At 41.7% G+C, this 21,669-nt stretch overlaps 1 protein-coding gene across 1 annotated transcript in view; it reads right to left on the minus strand.

Moving 5' to 3' along the window:
* APBB2 (amyloid beta precursor protein binding family B member 2) overlaps nucleotides 1–21,669 on the minus strand; it is a 411,292-nt gene that overhangs the window by 198,271 nt on the left and 191,352 nt on the right. The window contains exon 5 of the mRNA XM_025385333.1: nucleotides 12,785–13,600. Coding sequence (XP_025241118.1) covers nucleotides 12,785–13,600 — 816 coding nt within the window. The remainder of the gene's footprint in view (nucleotides 1–12,784; nucleotides 13,601–21,669) is intronic.

Here is a 21,669-nt window from a genome sequence, read left to right on the forward strand (position 1 = left end):
TCAATAGACTTTCATGGGCCAGCCATCTTGTATACCTTAACCATCACATACACCGCTATATATATGAGAAAATGTGTTCTGGTAATAAACAACACAAAATCAGCTTCTCCAACAAGACATTTATAGGATAAAGATCTACCTTTATGATATCCCGGATATACCAATTCAGTGTAGTTCCATATGAAGAATTCTTCAAGTAACATGCAGGGAGAAAAATATCAACTAACAACGTCTAATTATACTAAGGATGAATTTTTCTGAGGATCAAATTCAATCACATTCAAGAGTAAATCTATGAAAAGTTAAAGAAAAAGACAGGCCGGGCGCAGTGGCTCACACCTGTAATCCCAGCACTTTGAGAGGCCAAGGCAGGCAGATCACCTACGGTCAGGAGTTCAAGACCAGCCTGGCCAACCTGGTGAAACCCTGCCTCTACTAAAAATACTGAAATTAGCCGGGCATGGTGGTGTGTGCCTGTAATTCCAGCTACTCAGGAGGCTGAGGCAGGAAAATCACTTGAACCCGGGAGGTGGAGCTTACAGTGAGCCGAGATTGTACCACTGCATTCCAGCCTCTGCAAAAGAGCGAGACTTCGTCTCAATAATAATAATAAAAAAGACTAAAGCTTACACACAATAAGCATCAGCTCACCTCTTAGGTACCAACCAATGGCTGGGGTCATCTCATTCTCTCACTTTCTGACCATTCCACATGGAATGCTAACCATATATGGTTTTCTAATAGTCAAATGATTTGATTTTTCCAGTCAAATCTGTTTGAACATGAAGCTTTTATTTCACTGTTTTGTACCCAAGGGTTCTAATAAGGAAACACAAAACATAAATTACAAGGGTAACTGGTAACTACCCCTACATTTATGAAAGCAAACTGGGCATATTAACTGAGTCAGACTTAAGCACAAAATTTACGAACCACCCACATCCTAGGTTTTGAAAAGCTAATGTTTTCCCTCTTCTTAACCAGATTAACAGATGGAAGACTCTGAGAAGTCATCTAGAGATGTCTTTAGAAATTTCAAGCATATTTTGCTTAACAGTTCATGTCACACTTTATGATTCTACCAGAAGGCATGGGACCGAGACTAGGATGACTATGATTAAAAGGAGACTGTAGATCCAAGGATGTCGCTACTATGGCATCACACTTGTATGCAGCTGTAACAGGCAAGATCAACATTAGCCTGGTTCTTCTACCGTAACAGTTCCATGTATACACAATGGCTAAGTCCACTGACGGCGAGAGCAAGCGGTCGCAAGCTCAATGCCTTGAGCTGGAGAGGACAGGACCCATCTAAAAGGTCCTGCTGCTGACTGTTGTCTCTTTGGTATTTGAGCTCAGCATTGTGAGATTTCTGAATTTACAAGAGGAATGAGTGGTCCTCTATTTTTATGTAAAATATCTCAATTTCTAAGCACTGGCATCTAATTAAACATTTTCTATAACAATGTCTATGGAACAAAATCTGCCCGTGAGTTTGTGCATTCTTCAATGCTGCTGTTTGTGATCTCTGATGCTTTATGGCATCATATTGCCTTTGCAGTGACCTAAAATCAGAGTCATATCCTTTTATTTTATATTCTGCATAGCTCCTTAAGAAAATTCTGTATGTTTGCTAAGAAATAAATGTCTCTTGAACTAACATAAGAAAAACATGTCTATTATTGATAGTCTTGTGTTTTTAAGCTTTGATCAAAGGAATAAAGCCTTCCATATGTCAGCACCCCTGAACCATGCCACCCTCCAGAACTGAGCTGTACTGCTAAACATAAAGCTTTGCCATGTCTTCATCATGTTTTTCTCTTTTTATCTTTTATTTTTTATCATGTTTTTATCATGTTTTTCTACCGTTTCCACACTTACTCTCAATCTCAGTTGAGGTTATAGTTTCAGGTTCACCAGTCCACACCAAAATTTCCTCATCTTTACAATGAAGACTTTGAACAAAGGTAACCCCAAACTATCTAGAAGTCCCTTACAGTATATTCCACTCACTTAAAGTCTCACAAGACCTGCAACTATGAGCTTTCCTTCTTGAAAATTTTGTATATAATTCTTGCAAACATTCTTTCACATCTCTTCCATGTTGCATCTATTACGGAATTATCTGTAAGATGTCTGTACTGGGTTGAACCATATACCTACCAAAATTCAGGTCTACCCAGAACCTCAGCATGTATCAACTTAGTGGGAAATCGAGTCTTTGTAGATGTAATTAATTAAATTGAGGTGAGGTCATACTAGGTTAGGGTAGGTCCCAAATCCAATGACTTGTGTCCCTAGAAGAAGGCAGTGTGAAAACAGAGGTACAGCTACAAGCCAAGGAATGTCACACATTTCTGGGAGCCACCGGAAGTTTGGAAGAGGCAAGGAAGGATTCTACCCTAAAGCCTTCAGAGGGAACGAGACCCTGATGACACTTTGATTTTGGACTTTTCTTTTGAGACAGACTCTTGCTCTGTTGCTCAGGCTGAGTGCAGTGGCATGATCCCAGCTCACTGCAGCCTCCGCCTCCTGGGGTCAAGCAATTCTCCTGTCTCAGCCTCCTGAGTAGCTGGAATTACAGGCACCTGCCAACACACCCAGCTCATTTTTTATTTTTAGTAGAGACAGGGTTTCACCATGTTGGCCAGGCTGGTCCCGAACTCCTGACCTCAGGTGATTCGCCCACCTCGGCCTCCCAAAGGGCTGGAATTACAGGTGTAAGCCACCACGTCCAGACTGATTTTGGATTTCTGGCCTCCAGAACGACAGGTGAACAAATTTCTATTGTTTTTTATTATAATATTATTATTATTATTATTATTATTATTATTATTTTCAGTAGAGACAGAGTTTCATCATGTTGGCCAGACTGGTCTAGAACTCCTGACCTCAAATGATCCACCCGCCTCAGCCTCCCAAAGCGCTGGGATTACAGGTGTGAGCCACTGCGCCGGGCCACAAATTTCTATTGTTTTAAGCCACCAAGTGTGTGATAATTTGTTACACCAGCCATAAGAAATCAACAAACCGGCCGGGCGCGGTGGCTCAAGCCTGTAATCCCAGCACTTTGGGAGGCCGAGACGGGCGGATCACGAGGTCAGGAGATCGAGACCATCCTGGCTAACACGGTGAAACCCCGTCTCTATTAAGAAATACAAAAAACTAGCCGGGCGAGGTGGCGGGCGCCTGTAGTCCCAGCTACTCGGGAGGCTGAGCCAGGAGAATGGCGTGAACCCGGGAGGCGGAGCTTGCAGTGAGCTGAGATCCGGCCACTGCACTCCAGCCTGGGCGACAGAGCGAGACTCCGTCTCAAAAAAAAAAAAAAAAAAAAGAAATCAACAAACCATTTAAACATCTCCTCCTCTTCTTTGCTTAGGCTATCCAGGGTTTGGAGTGGGCTTTATCTTTTCTTACTTGCTGAGGTATAATGTGCAAAATGGAGCAAAGAGCACAAAGACACATTTTGTCAGGCACTCTGCATATGGTAAGGGCTTCATACATAGAGACAGGAAACTTTATGTGAGCTATGTGACATCACAGACTGGTTTTAATCTACTTCTATGTCTCAGGCACCTAGCACAGCACACAGAGTTGACTTTTAAAAATGACTGGCATGTGGCTGGGCGTGATGGTTCACGCCTGTAATCCCAGCACTTTGGAAGCCTGAGGCAGGTGGATCACAAGGTCAGGAGATCGAGACCATCCTGGCTCTGGCTAACACAGTGAAACTCCATCTCTACTAAAAATACAAAAAAATTAGCCAGATGTGGTGGGCGCCTGTAGTCCCAGCTACTCGGGAGGCTGAGGCAGGAGAATGACGTGAACCCAGGAGGCAGAGCTTGCTATGAGCTGCGATCATGCCACTGCACTCCAGCCTGGGTGAGAGAGTGAGACTCTTGTCTCAAAAAAAAAAAAAAAAAAATGGCATGTGTATATATATATGAAGTTATATATGAAGTAACAAATGAAAGAATGAATAAACAAACTAATGAACATCAACAAAGTCATGATGAACAAATTCACAAATTCTTGAACCACTGTTAACTTATATGAACAATACTAGTCAGTGAAAAATCATGGTAAAGTTACAGATGCATTTCAATTCTCCACGGATGTAGAGCTGTTCAAGTTTGCTATCTGAGTATTTCTGTAGCCCCTTTTATTACCTTAAGGGTTTCTTTTTTTTTTTTTTTTTTTGACATGGAGTCTCACTCTATTGCCCAGGCTGGAGTGCAGTGGGGCGATCTCAGCTCACTGCAACCTCCATCTCCTGGGTTCAAGTGATTCTCCTGCCTCAGCCTCCTGAGTAGCTGGGATTACAGGCACATGCCACCACGCCCAGCTAATTTTTGTATTTTTAGTAGAGACAGGGTTTCACCATGTTGGCCAAGATGGTCTCAATCTTTTGATCTCACGATCTGCCTGCCTGTGTCTCCCAAAGTGCTGGGATTACAGGCATGAGCCACCATGCCCAGCCAACTTAAGGGTTTTTTTTTGTTTGCTTGTTTTTGTTTTTGGTAAAGAAAACTAATCTGGGCAAATAGCTCATGATGAAATTTGACCAGAAAATTTCTGAAAGTGTCCAGTAGTGTTTTTGTCTCTGATCCCACTGAGCCACTCCCTCACAATCTTGGTGGCTGCATGCCTTCCTCCAAGGTGTGAGAGCATCACCTGGCACTTCTGGGAGGCTTCACACAGGACTCCTAGAGGCATACATCCAGGTGCTCCCTAAGCTGCCACTGTCCACTGGACCCTCTCCCCAGAAGCTAAACAACTTGCCAAACTAAGAACTAAAATTGGTATTTTCAAAATATCAGTAGAGATAAGAGAGAAAAAACAATCATAAACTTCTTTAGTGGTTAATTTTTAAAAAAGAAAAAGATTCTTTACTTTTCAACAGCTCTGAGGGACAATGCTCTCCCCAGATCTCCATCACTGAAAGTCTATTCAATCTCCAGCACAGATAACTTCAAGTGTCCGAACATCCACATCCCAACTGACTGACGTTTCTTCCTTTTCATAGCACTCAAGCCTCTCACAGGCCTCCCCTGGTTCCACCTTGAATATATCTGCTGTCTTGTGCTCATTAACCATTGTCAGACTCTGGCTGCCACTCATCTCAGTGTACTCACCTTTCCGTCCCCTGAAGTACCTCATATGATACTTTATAATGGAAGGCAACCCAAAACTACTTTATTCACCGGAACATATATTTCTGCATAGAACTTTCCAAAAACACAAAACTGAACAAAATCTTTTCTTTCTTAAGTTCATGGGGTAAAATAAAAAATATTTTTATGCATTTTACCCCTAAAGTGCTAAAATCTCACTTGGAAAACACACCATCTACCCCAGAACACAGTATGCCTAAACTATTTTGGAAACATCTCACATCTGCCTTCTTGAATTCTTCCTGTCGCATCATGGAACTCTCTACTGAGAAGACATAACAGGAAGGCTAGTGAGTCACTCAAGGTCCTTAAAAGATTAAAATTAATTCAGCACGGCAAACCAGCTGAAGACTGGGCTTAGGAATTTTTTTTTTTTTTTTTTTTGAGATGCAGTCTCGCTCTGTTATACAGGCTGCAGTGCAACAGTGTGATCTCGGCTCACTGCAACCTCCACCTCCTGGGTTCAAGCGATTCTCTTGCCTCGGCTTCCCGAGTAGCGGGGATTACAGGTACGTGTCACCCCACAGACAGCTAAATGTTCTGTATTTTTAGTAGAAAGAGGGTTTTGCCATGTTGGCCAGGGTGGTCTCAAACTCCTGACCTCAAGTCATCCAACCTCCTCAGCCTCCCAAAGTGCTGGGATTACAGGTGTGAGCCACTGCACCCAGCCATGGGCCTAGGATTTGTAAGAAAAAAGGGGCAAAAATATTTATAGTTAAAATTACCAAAAGCCATCTGAGATAAAATGAACAGTTAGAAGAGGTTTCTAAAAGTGTGAGAAATACAGACTTATCCAAAGCTTTAACACTCTTAAGCTAGCTAAAGCCAGAAATAAAGAGGTGCTGCCAGTTCTGTTGACATAATTAGGTTTGTGGCTCTCACTGTCATCAACTATGCAAAAGAGTTCCACTTTGCCTCAAAACTGGAAACCAATCAATTGAAGTCATCAAAGGATTCAAACTCTAAAGCAACACTGCTATGGTCTAAATGTGTCCCCCATATTTCATGTAATGTTGGAAACTTAATCCCCAAATTCATATGATGATTGGAAGTGGGACCTTTGGGAGGTAACTGGGATTAGGTAAGGTCATCAGTGCAGGGCTCCCATGGTAAGAGGTATCTTTATGAGAAGAGGAAGAGAGACCTAAGCTGACATGTATTCTCTTTCTCTCTGGCCATGTGATATCCTCGCCATGTTATTCTGCAGCAAACGCACTCACCAGATGCTGGTGTCATGCTCTTAGACTTTCCTGCCTCCAGAACTGTGACCTAAATATATTTCTCTTCATTATAAATTATCCAGTCTCAGGTATTTCATTATAACAACAGAAAACAATCTATGACAACTATGGATCAATCTCAATTCAAGGCAAAGTGTGAAGTCAACTGAAACCAAAATGGCCCTTTTCCTTGGCACTGACCCTTCTAACATATAGACTTACAGACTCAAATAAAAGAATGTTTGTGGTAGACTGATTTACTGGCCCCAATTCTTCATCCTTCCCAGGAGCCTAGAATATAAATAAGAATCACCCTATCCAAGTCTTTTAAACAATTATTTTATACAAATTATTCTTACTTTTTCTATTTCTACAGGTATACTGATGTAGCAAACATCAGACAGCATGCATTAATGATCACAAATCTATCCATCCAACCAGCAAATGAGTAACTTTATGGAGCCTTTTACTATGTGCCACATACCATGTGAAGAAGTTCACATATACACATAATGAAGACCTGGCCGCTGCTTTCATAGAGCTCTAAGTCTAAATGGAAACTTATGAGTGATGTAGAAAGCCACTAAGATAAACATGACAGCAGAAACTTAGAAACATTTCTTTGAGAATACAGAGAAAGGACTTTATACAGTTCAGAGGGTCTAGAAAGGTTTCACAGTGGAGGTGGCATTTGATCTAAACCTCAATTGCATAGAGGAATGGAAAGATCCCCTAAAATATAATTTTCTACTTTCTGGATTCTCAAGATACTACTATGTGCCTCCAGTTGAACCAGACTAAATCAGATATATTTAGCCTCTGTGGTAAAACACTGGATGCTGTGTCGGAAGACCGAGGTTCAAGTCTCAGCATGGCCACCTGAGAGTGAGAAAGTACCACCAACAGGATCTGGCACATGGTAAACCCACAGAATCTCTGTGTGCCTTCCCGAGTAACTTGGGTTATTCAGCTTCACCAACAGATCATTATAAAATATGTAGCCAACACCAAAACCAGGCATTGACTAAGATATAACATCAAGTGTCTTATTCAACACATCAAGTTCATTTTGTGATATGTAGATGGCTCCCATTTTCATTCAATTAGTCATTATTTATTAAGCTCACTTGCCATATTCTAGGTATTGAAAATACAAAGATGACGATGAACCAACCCTTGCTCTTAAGGTCCAGAAAGTCTTAACTCAGAGTCCAAAATATAGGTTATTCATAATTAAGAGAAAAGCAAACTTTTATATCCCACCACTGTACCGATACTGATGATCTCTAATATAATAATCACCAATATTCATTAAGTGCTTGCTATATGCCAGATACTGCTCTAAAAGCTCTTTGAAGATGCTATTTTTTTTTTTTTTTTTGAGAGAAAGTCTTGCTCTGTGGCCCAGGCTGAAGTGCAGTGGCATGATCTCGACTCACTGCAAGCTCTGCCTCCCAGGTTCACACCATTCTCCTGCCTCAGTCTCCCAAGTAGCTGGGACTACAGGCGCCCGCCACCTCGCCCTGCTAGTTTTTTGTATTTTTAGTAGAGATGGGGTTTCACCGTGTTAGCCAGGATGGTCTCGATCTCCTGACCCTGTGATCCGCCCACCTCAGCCTCCCAAAGTGCTGGGATTACAGGCATGAGGCACCGCGCCCGGCCTAAAATGCTCTCACTTAATCTTCACAGCAGGTCTATGCCAAAACACTCTTATTATCCCCGTTTTATAGACGAGAGGCTATGAGAACTGCCTAGATGTAGCAGAGCTGGGATTTGAACTCAGGAAGCTCACTCTAAAGCCTATGCTCTTAATGACAAGTTAATGGATCATGAGGCCCATTGCCACACCATCTGGACTTGGTTTTCTCTGCGTATAATTCTGCTTTTGTACACTTTAGCAATGAATCTAATTTGAAACAGTTACTACACAAGATCCATCTAGTTTCATACTCTGTGTCTTCAATTTTGTTAAACCCCAAACTAAACATAAAATTACATGTTGGTACCACCAAAACCTGTAGCCAGGAAGGTTCAAAATGATGCATCTTTTCAACGTTTTCATAGAGCAAACATGAAACACCAAGTGATGAACAGAGAGACTGTATACAGTATGACCAACAGGTATTTATTTATCTGAGCCATCATGCTTACCTGGGGCCACTGAGGGAACTGCATCTCTGAAAAAAACTCTAACTAGATTCCAAGTTCTCACTCTGCAGTAGCAAGATACAACCCTTTCTTTTAGAATCAGGGCCAAGGCACTACTTTTCTTAACTCCTATGAAAATAGTCATTTCACAGATGCTTTTCCTTTTTCAAACAGCCTCTTGTTTTCTTAAAGGACAGACTACAGAGGAGGAAAAGGGCAGCCACATATTGTATACATGACTGATTGTACAAAAAGAAGTTACTAAACAGCTGGAGGGAGCGATTCAGTAGTAAAGGAAAATAGAAAGTAGTCAGTCTCTGGGTTAGCCATTGCATTTTATTGTATAAATAGCATTCTAACTTGGAAAGGATGCCCCCGAGGAAGAAATGAGTCTATTTTTCTAGGCTCCCCAAAGTGCAGTCTATGATCCAAAGATAACTGCATCATGATTTAGTCATAAAACACACACCACTGTGATGAGTATGTACTTAACACGCAGCAAGTCAACAGGCAAATATACACTTTTTATATATGTACTATGGCATGGCATACTAAGACGTCACAAAATATTTGCTCTCGTTTTCTCTTTTCTTTCAACTGTTAGTATTTGTGTTAATTTTATACATATACACATACACATATATATACTATATAAAACATACATAATAAACACTAACTTTATCATTACAAGTGAAACAAAAACTGCTTATTTTATTTCATTCACTAATCTACATATTACCTGAAACCTGAAGTGTGATTATAAGCAAAGAGATTTCATTTCATGGGGATCCACAGCAGACTCTGAGGCAATTCCAAAAGAGGACTCCCAAAATTATGACGATTAATATTGAGACACTGTAACACGCTGAAGTAGATGCAGAGATCCCAAAGTGAACATTTTCAAGGCTGGCACAGGTTTGGCTTCTAGTATATTTTTTAAAAACACAATCTCATTGCTTTTCATTCACAGCTAATACATTCTTTTGAGCATATTTGATTTGAAACATCTATCCTTAGCAACTTACCAAGGGCCACCATCATCCTGTCAAAACCAACTTTTGAGAGAAAACTGAGCATATCTTCTTAACATGTCAAAAAACTAATCCAGTTCACATCACAGACCAAGCACTGTAAGATGTTTTGTGGAAACCCAACAGCAAGTAATGTCAGGACACTGAGCAAATGAGTAGTAAGTGTCACAGCAGAGGGACCCCTGAAAGTCTTCCTGGAAAGAGGGAGTTACAGGAGCATTTCAAGAGTCCCAGTAGGTAGAGTGGAGTGCATACTTCAACTGTGCCCTCTCCACAGGCCCTTACCCACACCAGCACTCAGTAAGCCAAGGGGCTATGGACAGAAAAATACCTAAATACTCATCAGCAGAGAACTTGCTAAATAAATCATGGAACTTGTATATAGTGGAATAGCATACATAATACTTAAAAAGACATAAGTAGAAAAATGGATGGATCTACAAAATATGTTCTTACCTGAAAAAAAGCAAAGCATTCATAAAAAAATCTAATTAGAATAACTTTTTCCTGGTTTTAACTATTGTGGCAAATTTTAAACATACAAAATTAGAGATCTAATGAATCTGCACATACCCATAATGCAGCTTGAACAATCAGCAGCTTATGGGCAATTTTGTTTCTTTTTTTATCCTTCTAATCCCAATTATTTTGGAGAAAATCCCATACACAATATTGTTTCTATCAGTATGGATTATACTGTATTATATATGTCATACTATGACATAGATTAGTATTTTATATTAGTATATTATCTCTAAAACATAGAGATTCTAAAAACATCATCACAAAATTTGGCTAAATTTTAAAATTTATTATTTTTTAAATTTTAATTTATTTTATTTTATTTTTTAGTTTTTTTTTTTTTTTAAGACAGAGCCTTGCTCTGTTACCCAGGCTGGAGTGCAGTGGCACATCTCGGTTCACTGCAACCTCTACCTCCCGGGGTCAAGCAATTCTCCTGCCTCAGCCTCCTGAGACTACAGGCACACACCACCACATCCACTTAATTTTTGTATTTTTAGTAGAGACAGGGTTTCACCATATTGGTCAGGGTGGTCTTGAACTCCTGACCTGGTGATCCACTGCACCTGGCCTAATTTTTATTTTTTTGAGATGGAGTCTCGCCTGTCACCCAGGCTAGAGTGCAGTGGCGGGATCTTGGCTCACTTCAACTTTCGCCTCCTGTGTTCAAGCAATTCTCGTGCCTCAGCCTCCAGAGTAGCTGGGACTACAGGCACCCGCCACCATGCCTGGCTAATTTTTTATGTCTTAGTAGAGAAGGGGTTTCACCATGTTTCCCAGGCTGGTCTCAAACTCCTGAGCTCAGGCCATCTCTCCCCCTTGGCCTTCCAAAGTGCTGGGATTACAGGCACGAGCCACCACACCGGCCTTAAAATTTATTATTAATATGCGGATATATGACTCAAATATTTTCTGAGAGGAAATAAAAATATAAGCTAATGGTCATCACTGGGAAAGGGGGCTAGGGTGAAGGGCAGAGATAGCTTAATTATTCACTTAAAAATATATTTATGTTTTTTGAGACAGAGTCTCGCTCTATCACCCAGGCTAGAGTGCAATGGCATAATCATGGTTCACTGCAGCCTCGAACTCCTGGTGTCAAGTGATCCTCCTGCCTCAGTCTCCTAAGTAGTTGGAACTACAGGCACATGCCACCGTCCACCATGCTCAACTACTTTTTTTGGAGGGTGAGAGATGGGGTCTTGCTGGTCTTGAACTTGTGGGCTCAAGTGATCCTCCTGCCTCAGCCTCCCAAAGTGCTGGGATTACAGGCATGAGCCACCGTGCCTGAACAAAACTTTAGGTTAGTTTAAAATTTAACTACAACAGAACCGGCTATGCCAGGAAGAGCAGCAGAAAGGGTGCCATGACCAGAGGGAGACAGCAAGGTGTCAGTAAACGATGAACACAGGAGGTAGAGCTTGGCTGGAAGATGTGCAATCAGTCTTTCATGTATTAATAGATTCAAACTCTAGCAGGTGACAATGTCCATCAGCTGCTGAATACAAATTCTCGAAATGGGTAAAAAGTATAGAGAGCTGTGAACTCAGGGACATTACTGAACATAATTATGATTCCAGTAATGTGCAGGGCCAGACAGTTATGAGATGAAATGGCCTCATCTCAACCTCCCTACTGCCATATCCCACAACAGTATGCATCACTGAAAGTACTGGGATTTTAAAGGGCACTTCAGAAACGCTACTTTTTTTTCTTCTTAAACAAGTTAATGTCTTAACTCCTCTTTTCCTTATCTTTAGTCCTTGTAATTTATCTACCTTATAGGTTGTAAAAATGTGATTTCCTTCCATGGTGGTTCTGTTTTCTTTGTTATATCTATATTAATACAGCCCTGGGACCCATTAGGGGAACTGCTGGACTACTTTTTAAAAAATTAGCCTTTCTGAGTGCTTGTTTACGCTGAATTCAGATACAATAAAGTTCTCCAAATTTTTCAATCTTACGATCAGTATAGTGGGAGCTACGAGAAAATGATATTTAAAGTAGCTGTCACCATTTTAACACCTCCAAGAAATCCAAAATATTACAAATATATACAAAAGTCCAGAAAGACTGGTCTCAATTAGACTAGTTAAAAGCCTAAACTTCTGAATATATTTTTCAAGAAATACTATTTTCCCACTTTTAAATATTACTTAAGGCTAGTAAAATACTCCTCAGTAAATGTCAAAAAGAGAAATGCCTTTAATGAACAGATGGCTAATGTTTTAACTTTTTATGAGCTTCACCATAAGTAAGTTCTTTCGAGGACTTTAAAATAGTTCTCTTAATTGGGTTATATCCTTTCCCCCACAACTTTGTTTATTATTTTGCTTACCAAAACCCAGTATTTCTAGATAGCATAGAGAAATGGTCTACCTATGCACTGGAAGTGTAATTTCTAAACAGATGATATTTTACTGTACTTAACACCAAGGACCTGTTTATTTTACAAAAATGCTTCCCAGAACAAACAGCTTTATGTACGATCCAAAATGAAACTAACCTAAGATATGGTTGAGGAATGAAATAATATTTTGCAAATAAACTGCCCAATTTTACCACAAGAGGCTTACGTTCCTCTCTGCATATAAATGGACATTTTTGGTCAGTCTAGAGATTTACTCCACCAATAGTTGAAAAGACCAAAAGAAAGTGCCAGCTGAGGCTATGCCTTCCCCAGGGGTACCTGTTTCATCCGGGGAGCTGGGTGAGGCACTGTCTTGGGACAACGTTGTCCAGCTGGACTCCTCATCGCTTGGTGCCAGGTTCTGGATCCGGTGCAGTGCACAGTCGGTTTTGGCCCCTGTTTTCGGATGATCCTTCTTGGTCTCTGGGCTGGATGACACCGTGGCTACTTGGCCGTCTTCAGGGCTGGACTGGGGTTTGTTTGATTTCTGCAGCAGCAAATCACCATTCCCAATGATGGTGGAGGCCTGGCCCTGGTCTGGCTGGGATTTCTCTTCCGCAATCCCATGGTGGTTGCCTCGGTTCTGCTCTAGTTCTCTGGCTGAGGTTTCCAGATCTGCATAGTAATTTAGGAAGCTCTTAGTTCTCCTGGGCTGGGAGGGTAAAATCTCACAGCCCGAGGAATCCTGTGGGTGGGGCTCTTTACCCTCTAACTTCTCAGAAGTTATGTTGATGACTGCAGTGGGGCTCAGGTTTTTGTTGGGGTCCTGCTGCCCTTGTTCTGCAGCCTTCCGGAGCTGGTTCTCCCCATTTTTCACCAGCTTGATGTTGGCAGAGCCATTTCCCAGCAGGGGCTGTGCAGCTGGATCTGAGAGGCCCATGGCCGCCTGGATGTTAGTTAGTGCATATTTTTTCCTGCATTTGGGAGGTGTGCTGTTCTTGGTTTCTGTGTGTTTTATTTCAGCGTTCAACAGTTCATTGTGGGAGGAACGGAGGTTAAGGGTGTTTGGTGGTGTGGCTGGGCTGTTCCGATTTGTGACGTCTGTAGTTCCGCTGCTGGCCATAAACACTGCCAAGGTGTCCACACCTGAGTCAGCTGGAAAAAAAAAAAAAGGTCATTAGACACTTGCCGTGATTAAACTACTTAGTATATACAGTGCGAGTAAATATTTTTATACAGAAAACGAAAAGAAGAAATGCTTCCACTGCACATACATTCTCATAGAATGGACCCATTTTCCTCTTTATTTCACCATTTGTTCCTATATTAAATAGGAGCAAATAAAGGGCTTAATGTGGATAACCAAAAGCCAATTTATAGAAAAGCTAAGAAGTCTGAGGACCTAAATTTTACTTAAAATTAAAAAACATTTCTCTTTGAATTCACATAAAAGCATTTTCTTCTGGTGGCTGGTCTTCATTTTTTACAAGCTTGAAAAATCATCCCCTTTCCAAATATTCCCACTACATTTTTATTCTTTGGTTCCTTCAGGCAACAACAACAAAAAATTGCTCAAGATTCCTCTGGGGCTTCAGCATTCTTAGTCAACCCGAAAGGTCATTGTTCAATGATGCTCCATACATCCAAGGTAATTTTTCTCAATCATGTTTAGAAACTGTGTTCTGAATGCCTGGAAAACCAAACCTCCATTAGAGTTTGCTAATGTCTTGGTGAACATTTTTGACCTGGGCTTACTGTTTGTACTAAACAGAAATTTTGAAGAAATGGCTTAATTTCTGAAGAACCCGCACAAAACTATTACTGTAGCATTGAAACCTTGGCTACAGACAACATGTTAGAGCTCCCAGAGGAGTTTGAATATATTCCACTGAATTAAAATACAGACTCAGCTGTCTGCAGTCATCACGTGCCTCTGCAGAACTCCTAGGAAACTATCAGACAATTGCATTTATCTCAAATATTGTTTGCGCTGTTAGTGATTTATTCTATATGTCTCTTGCTAGGAAGAAAGAAAGGTTTCTTAGACTAGAAGGGAATAAAATTCATCAGCAGGAATTCCTAAGGTTTCAGATTTCTCAGTCTATGAGGAGTGACTTCTTTCTTATCTGATCCTTTTGCCCTCCACAGAGACTTTGATTATCTCTACCTCAGCAGCAGATCAACCAAAGCACAGCTCCTAAAATTCCTGAAATTGTATTCTGACAATTCCCTCTTCCTCCCCCAGGCAAAACAGGGATCTTCACAGGAGAGGAGGGCAAGAATTTCCCTGTTTGGGAGCTTAGAGGTATCTCTCCATCATCAAATACTTAGGTTGGGCAATTTTACTAAGTTACTCATTCTAGAGTCCCTATACTTCCAGGAAGCAAGGCAACATCCATTCTCCATTCCAGACCATGGCCATTTTTATACAGAATGACCATGTGGCCCATAAGAGAGTCAAGGGCTGTAATCCTAAGGGTTAGGATCTTGGGCCCTATTCTTTAAAGTTACTATTTATAAGGCTTTCTTCTTACCCAGCACCCCACCTTAGTTCTTAGGCCTCATTTTACAGAAACAGAGAATGTCGTGTGGTTTTTCCTTTTGCCAAATTTCCTTTTCCTCTACCCAATCCACTGGAAGGTTTCTGCCTTTTAAACAATACTCTTGACAATTAAATTTTAAAAAAATTATTTCTTTATTACTGTTTGACTACAACTATTATACCATTTTATGGGAAACATTATGTTTCAATTTATAATTTAACTTCACTCAAGAGTAGCATTTCATATGAGAAGGGCCTACCTGAAACCTACATTAAGTTTTCCCTGAGACACATATTCAGAGCATAGATACATGAGAGAAAGTTATTTTTAGACTCTTAGGTATTTAGAGTGACATTACGAGAAAGTGCAAATCTGCTGGCTTCCTAAAAGGCATGGCAAAAAATTTCTATGAGGCTGCTTTATGATGCTAGGTACTATTATACATTCTAGCAATGTTATTAGGGAGATATTTTTATTTACATTGTTTATAACCATACATATTTTCAGAAAGAATACCATCAGAATTTCTAGGTGATTTTTAATATTTAAGTAGCTTTTATATCCTGGATATACAGATTAAGACTTCTAGCCACAGCCAGGTGTTGTGGATCATGACTGTAATGCCAGTACTTTGGGAGGCTGAGGTGAGCAGATCACCTGAGGTCAGGAGTTCGAGACCAGCCTGACCAACATGCAGAAACGCTGTCTCTACTAAAAATACAAAATAAGACAGGCAGATTGCACATGCCTGTAATCCCAGCTACTCAGGAGGCTGAGGCAGGAGAATCGCTTGAACTTGGGAGGTAGAGGTTGCAGTGAGCCGAGATTGTGCCATTGCACTCCAGCCTGGGCAACAAGAGCAAAACTCCGTCTCAAAAAACAAAAAAAGAAAAAAAAAAGACTTCTAGCCACATTTGCACAGTCTTTGGTATCCCATTACCCTCTCAGGCGCCATGTAACTCTTTTGCTAGAAATAATGGAAGGCAGGCAGGAGTGGGAAGAGGCTGAATGGAAAAGGACCATCCAATACAAACTGGATGAACAAATGCAGCTCTGTATATGCCATATTTATTGGTTTGTTTATTTACTTATTTATTACTTTTGAGGCAGGGTTGGTTATTTATTTATCATTACTTTTGAGACAGGGTCTTGCTCTGTCACCCAGGCTGGAATACAAGTGGCAGGAACATGCCTCACTGCAGCCTCAACCTCCTAGGCTCAAGTGATCCTCCTACCTCAGCCTCCTAAGTAGCTGAGACCACAGGCGTACACACCATACCTGGTTAATTTTTTGACTTTTTGTAGAGACAGGGGTCTCACTTTGTTGCCCATGATGGTCTCAAATTCCTGGGTTCAAGTAATCCTCCCACCTCAGCCTCCCAAAGTACTGGGGTACAGGCATGAACCACCAGGCCCAGCCTGTATATGTTGTTTTCATATATTAAAACCTGAACACAGTTTGAGTAATATCTTAGATATTAAATAATGGTATCATGTGGAGGCAAAGGTAAAAGTTCAATCCTACAGCTAAGGCAGCCAAGCTAATCCCATGAACTATAGAATTCCTTCAGGAGTTACATATTAGCTGGGAAGTCCTTGGGCTCAAAAGGGTCATGAAGTAGCTAGAGGTTAGCAAAATCCTAGAAAGATCAAGGCTGCAAGAAAACACCCCCAAGTGAGAGGCAGTGCTGTAAGGGTTAAGAGCACAGATCTCATGGTCAAAGAGAGAAAGGCTCAAGACCTATCCAAGCTACTTACTAGTTAAAAATGGGGACAATAATAGTACCTGGTTTACATGACAAGTAAAATGAGCAATGCCTACAGAGAATTTATAACAATAAATGTGAGCTCCAGTCACCACTTTGTACCCAAGTAATATAGCGCAGGGCTGCCTGCCAGGGCCCCCAGATTACCCCCTACTCTTATTGGTCTGAGTGATTAAAACGGTCTTGTTGCAGAGACACACTGGGAGGAAAGAGACTAAGAAGGAACAAAGAAGTTGGGTCTATGAGGGTTGAATTATGAAAAAAAAATATATACATTCCTCAGGTTTAAGAGGATAGAGGTTTGTGTTTCTCTTTAAATAAAAGAAAATCTTACAATGTTTCTTTAAACTTTCTAATATTTAACTGTTTTCTTTGGAATCAAAAGGCCTAAGAAATAAGACCAAACTCTTTAACACAACCGACAAGTTACTTAAACTCCCAATTTCTTTGCTGTAAAATGAAATTATAATAGTATCTACACCTCACTGAGTTTTGCTGGGGACTAAAACAGATGACTGTCAAACCTTTGACATAATGGCTGGCATACTGTAAGAGCTCAATACATGTTAGGGATTATTATGATCTTATAGCTCCCTCCTTCCTTGTACACTTTTATTTCTGACCACCATACCTCAAGCCACCACTGACTGAGCACTTTCTTCTTCTGGGTACTGTGCTAGGAATTGGAAAACCAACGAACATAAAGTCCCCACCTCTAAGTGCTTTCAAACTTGTAGAAGAAAAATACACAATAAAGTCACAGAAATCACCCAGTGTGGCGGGCGGCAGGTGCAGAGGAATAAATGGGCTACTCACCTAGGTTTGGAGAGGATCTTCAGGGAAAGGAGGATTATTATCAAGGGAGCCTGAACAAATCAAGACGTGAAAGGAGACGCGTTATGATGGAGGGGAAGGGCAAAGGCAGGGATTCTTCTCAAGCATGCTCTAACACTTTGGACCTGACCCTGAGGCAACAGCAGGAAGAATGAATGGAAGGCTGATGTGTACATTCTGAGTGTGTGTGTGGTGTATCTGTGTATATGTTGGGCCTTTTTCCTCTAGCATATTCTTCAAGCAGGCAACGACTATGATGAAAACACATTAAAGAAGTAATGTAAACCAGGCAATTAAAACATCAGTGGTCATCAGAGAAACAGTGGAAAGAGGTACACAGACAGTGTCTCCTGAATCAGTCAAAGAGGTAGGCTGGCCCCATTTTTAGGCTCCTTCTCTGGCCTTGGACTCTGCCATTTACCAAAGGGAAGCAGGAGCAGTTGGGAGGCTCTTTGTAATAGTCCAGTCAAGAAAGCGGGAGAGGACAAGGTAGTCACAAGAGACTTAGGTATGGGGGTGCAAGTCTTACTCTCCCACTACTGCAGTTCCAGCTCTGGTCACCCCTGGACCAGGGTAGAAAGATAAGGTTCCCATTAGCCACTTGGATTCAGAGGTGAGGATTGAAGAGTCTGGTGAATTGAGTAATTAGAAAGACACTGGTGACTTCTATCATATCAGCTTCAGGAGAATGGCAGAGTTGGGCAGAGAGTGAGCTTTATTCAAGGAGCTTCACTAAGAACACAGTTCGGGGACACAGGACAGTAGCTGGAGGATGACCCAGGGTTACGGGGAGGATTTTTTACTTTTGAAGATGAGATTCTACCATTGTTTAAAGGCTGTAAAAGCAGAAGGCAACAGAGAGGAAAAGTGGAAACACGAAAGAGGAACAGAATAGTAAGGTGGAAACCAGGTGATGAGCGAAGAGAAGGGACAAGAGCGGACTGGAAACAGTCAGCCCTGCTCAAGATAAGGGACACTTCACACTAGGAGGGAAGAGAGGCAGTAAGGACAAGGACATGTATGTCACTATAGTGACACAAAACTGAGCAAAAGCGAAACTGACCAACTTAATTTTATCTATGAAGAGAAAGTTTTCCCAGAGAGGAAACAGTCTAGGGGTGTGGTGTAGCAGGGAACTTAAAAAGGTGATGAAGGTGTCAAATGTGTTGAGATGTACAGATGAGGGTGTGCCCTGGGATCTGGCCTGAAGAAAGCAGGAAATGAGGGGACTGCATGGTAGAAAGGGTAAAGAAGTGGGAGAAAAGGAAAAGGCCAGGGTCAGAGGTCCCAGGAAGGTAAAGGTATTGCACACAGTGCAAAAACCCAAGGAGGTGGCAGTCTTACACTACCGAAGCCATTAAAAGGGGAAGGAGAGGGGAGAACAGCAGCATAAGCAGCTGGCAGAGGCAGCAGAAAGGAAAGAGAGAAAGAAAAAGACAGAAAGTCAGAGAAAGAGAGAGGAAGAAACAGAGAAACAGAAGGATACAGAGAGAGGAAGAGACAGAGGCAAGGAGTTGAAGAGAGAGATAGAGTGGGGAAAGACAGAGACAGAGAGACAGAAAGTCAAAGAGAGAAGGAAACTGAGGAAGAGACAAAGAAGGAATTAAAGAGAGAGATAGAAGTAGTAAAGAAAAAAAAGTGTACCCTATTCCTTTGAAAGCTAGGGTTAATTTAAAACCTATAATTGATAACTGAAGGTCTTCTCTGTAACCCTATAACACTCTAATACCACCTTGTTGTCAGTGTAAACAAGAGCGTAGCCTGAAAGCACTGAGGCCACTGACAACCCATAGCCTTCCTAGCAAAAATCCTTAACCCCCCAGGGTATCCTAACAGGGGATCTAAATTTTGACTAATTACCATACAAAGGTCCAACCAGATCTAGGAGGAACTCCCTTCAGGACAGGACTATAGATGGTTCCTCCCAGGGGATTAAGGAAAAAGACACAATGGGTATTCAGTAAGTGATAAGGGAACTCTTTTGGAAGCAGAGTTAGGAAAATTGCCTAATAATTGGTCTGCTCAAACGTGCCAGCTGTTTGCACTCAGCCAAACCTTAAAGTACTTACAGAATCAGGAAGGAGCCACCTGTATCAATTCTAAGTTAATATGGACTGAACGAGATCTTATTAGTAGCAAAGAATAATTGAAGTCCCAAACCTACAAAGTTTTCAACAAAAGTAAACTTTGCTAAAAGTTAACAGTGTAACATGTATTATCCTACTACCACATGCTCTCAAAGGATTTCTCAGACAGTTTGCAAGAAATAACGAAATCTATCCTTACGCTGCAATCCCAAATAGACTCTTTGGCAGCAGTGACTCTCCAAAACTGCCGAGGCCTAGACCTCCTCACTGCTGAGAAAGGAGGACTCTGCATCTTCTTAGGGGAAGAGTGTTGTTTTTACACTAACAAGTCAGGGATAGTAAGAGATGCCACCTGGCGTTTACAGGAAAAGGCTTCTGAAATCCCACAACGCCTTTCAAACTCTTATACCAACCTCTGGAGTTAAGCAACATGGCTTCTTCCCTTTCTAGGTTCCATGACAGCCATCTTGCTATTCCTCGCCTTCAGGCCCTGTATTTTTAACCTCCTTGTCAAATTTGTTTCCTCTAGGATCACGGCCATCAAGCTACAGATGGTCTTACAAATGGAACCCCCAATGAGCTCAACTAACAACTTCTACCAAGGACCCCTGGACCGACCTGCTGGCCCTTTCACTGGCCTAAAGAATTCCCCTCTGGAGAACACCACAACTGCAGGGCCCCTTCTTTGTCCCCATCCAGCAGGAAGTAGCTAGAGCGGTTGATGCCCAATTCCCAACAGCAGTTGGGGTGTCCTGTTTAGAAGGGGGCTTGAGAGGTGAAGCCAGCTGGACTTCCTGGGTTGAGTGGGGACTTGGAGAACATTTCTGTCTAGCTAGAGGATTGTAAATGCACCAATCAGCACTCTGTAAAAACACATCAATCAGCGCTCTGTGTCTAGCTACAGGATTGTAAACAAAACAATCAGCACTCTGTAAAATGAACCATTCAGTGCTCTATAAAATGGACCAATCAGCAGGACGTGGGCGGGGCCAAATAAGGGAATAAAAGCTGGCCACCAGAGCCAGCAGTGGCAACCCACTCAGGTCCCCTTTCACGCTGTGGAAGTTTTGTTCTTTTGCTCTTCACAATAAATATTGCTGCTGCTCACTCTTTGGGTCTGCTCTACCTTTATGAGCTGTAACACTCACCATGAGGGTCTGCAGCTTCATTCCTGAAGTCAGTGAGACCACAAATCCACGGGGAGGAACAAACAACTCAGGATGCACCACCTTTAAGAGCCGTAACACTTACTGTGAAGGTCTGCGACTTCACTCCTGAAGTCAGCGAGACCATGAACCCACCAGAAGGAAGAAACTCCCTACACATCTGAACATCTGAAGGAACAAGCTCTGGACACACCATCTTTAAGAGCTGTAACACTCACCACGAGGGTCCGCAGCTTCATTCTTGAAGTTGGTGAGACCAAGAACCCACTGGAAGGAATAAATTCCAGACACAGAGGAACAGATGTGAAGGGAATGAGGAAATGTTCTCAACCCTGGCCACATGGAAAAGCCACCTGGGGGGCTTTTAAACAGTATAGATGCCTAGGCCCCACCTACAAAGATACTTCCAAGATTCTGATTCAGTTACTCTGGGATTGGGCACAGTTAGGGCATTAAAACGTTCTTGGGGTGATTCTCATCTGTGGCCAAGATGGAGAACCATTGGAATAGGAAGTGTGAGATCTGGGAATAAAATGATGTACATGGAGTTAATTATTTCAGAGGCACATGGAATGCTCTCATCGCATACATCATCTTCCTTGTCCTTCCACACATTCTCAGCATCCTTCCCTCCCTCCAGCAAATTCCTACACATCTTTGAAGATTCAGAAAAGATGTCACCTCTTTATGAAGCCTTCTCTTGTCCCTCTGGAGTCTCCTTCTCCCAATTCTCACACCTTCGTAGATGCATCTCTATTACAGCATCATTCATGCTGTTTTACTATTAACCTGTTTGAGTTTCCCACTAGACTGTGACCTCCACCAACC

Source organism: Theropithecus gelada, chromosome 5 (genome assembly GCF_003255815.1).
Source record: "Theropithecus gelada isolate Dixy chromosome 5, Tgel_1.0, whole genome shotgun sequence".
NCBI classification, from domain to species: domain Eukaryota; kingdom Metazoa; phylum Chordata; class Mammalia; order Primates; family Cercopithecidae; genus Theropithecus; species Theropithecus gelada.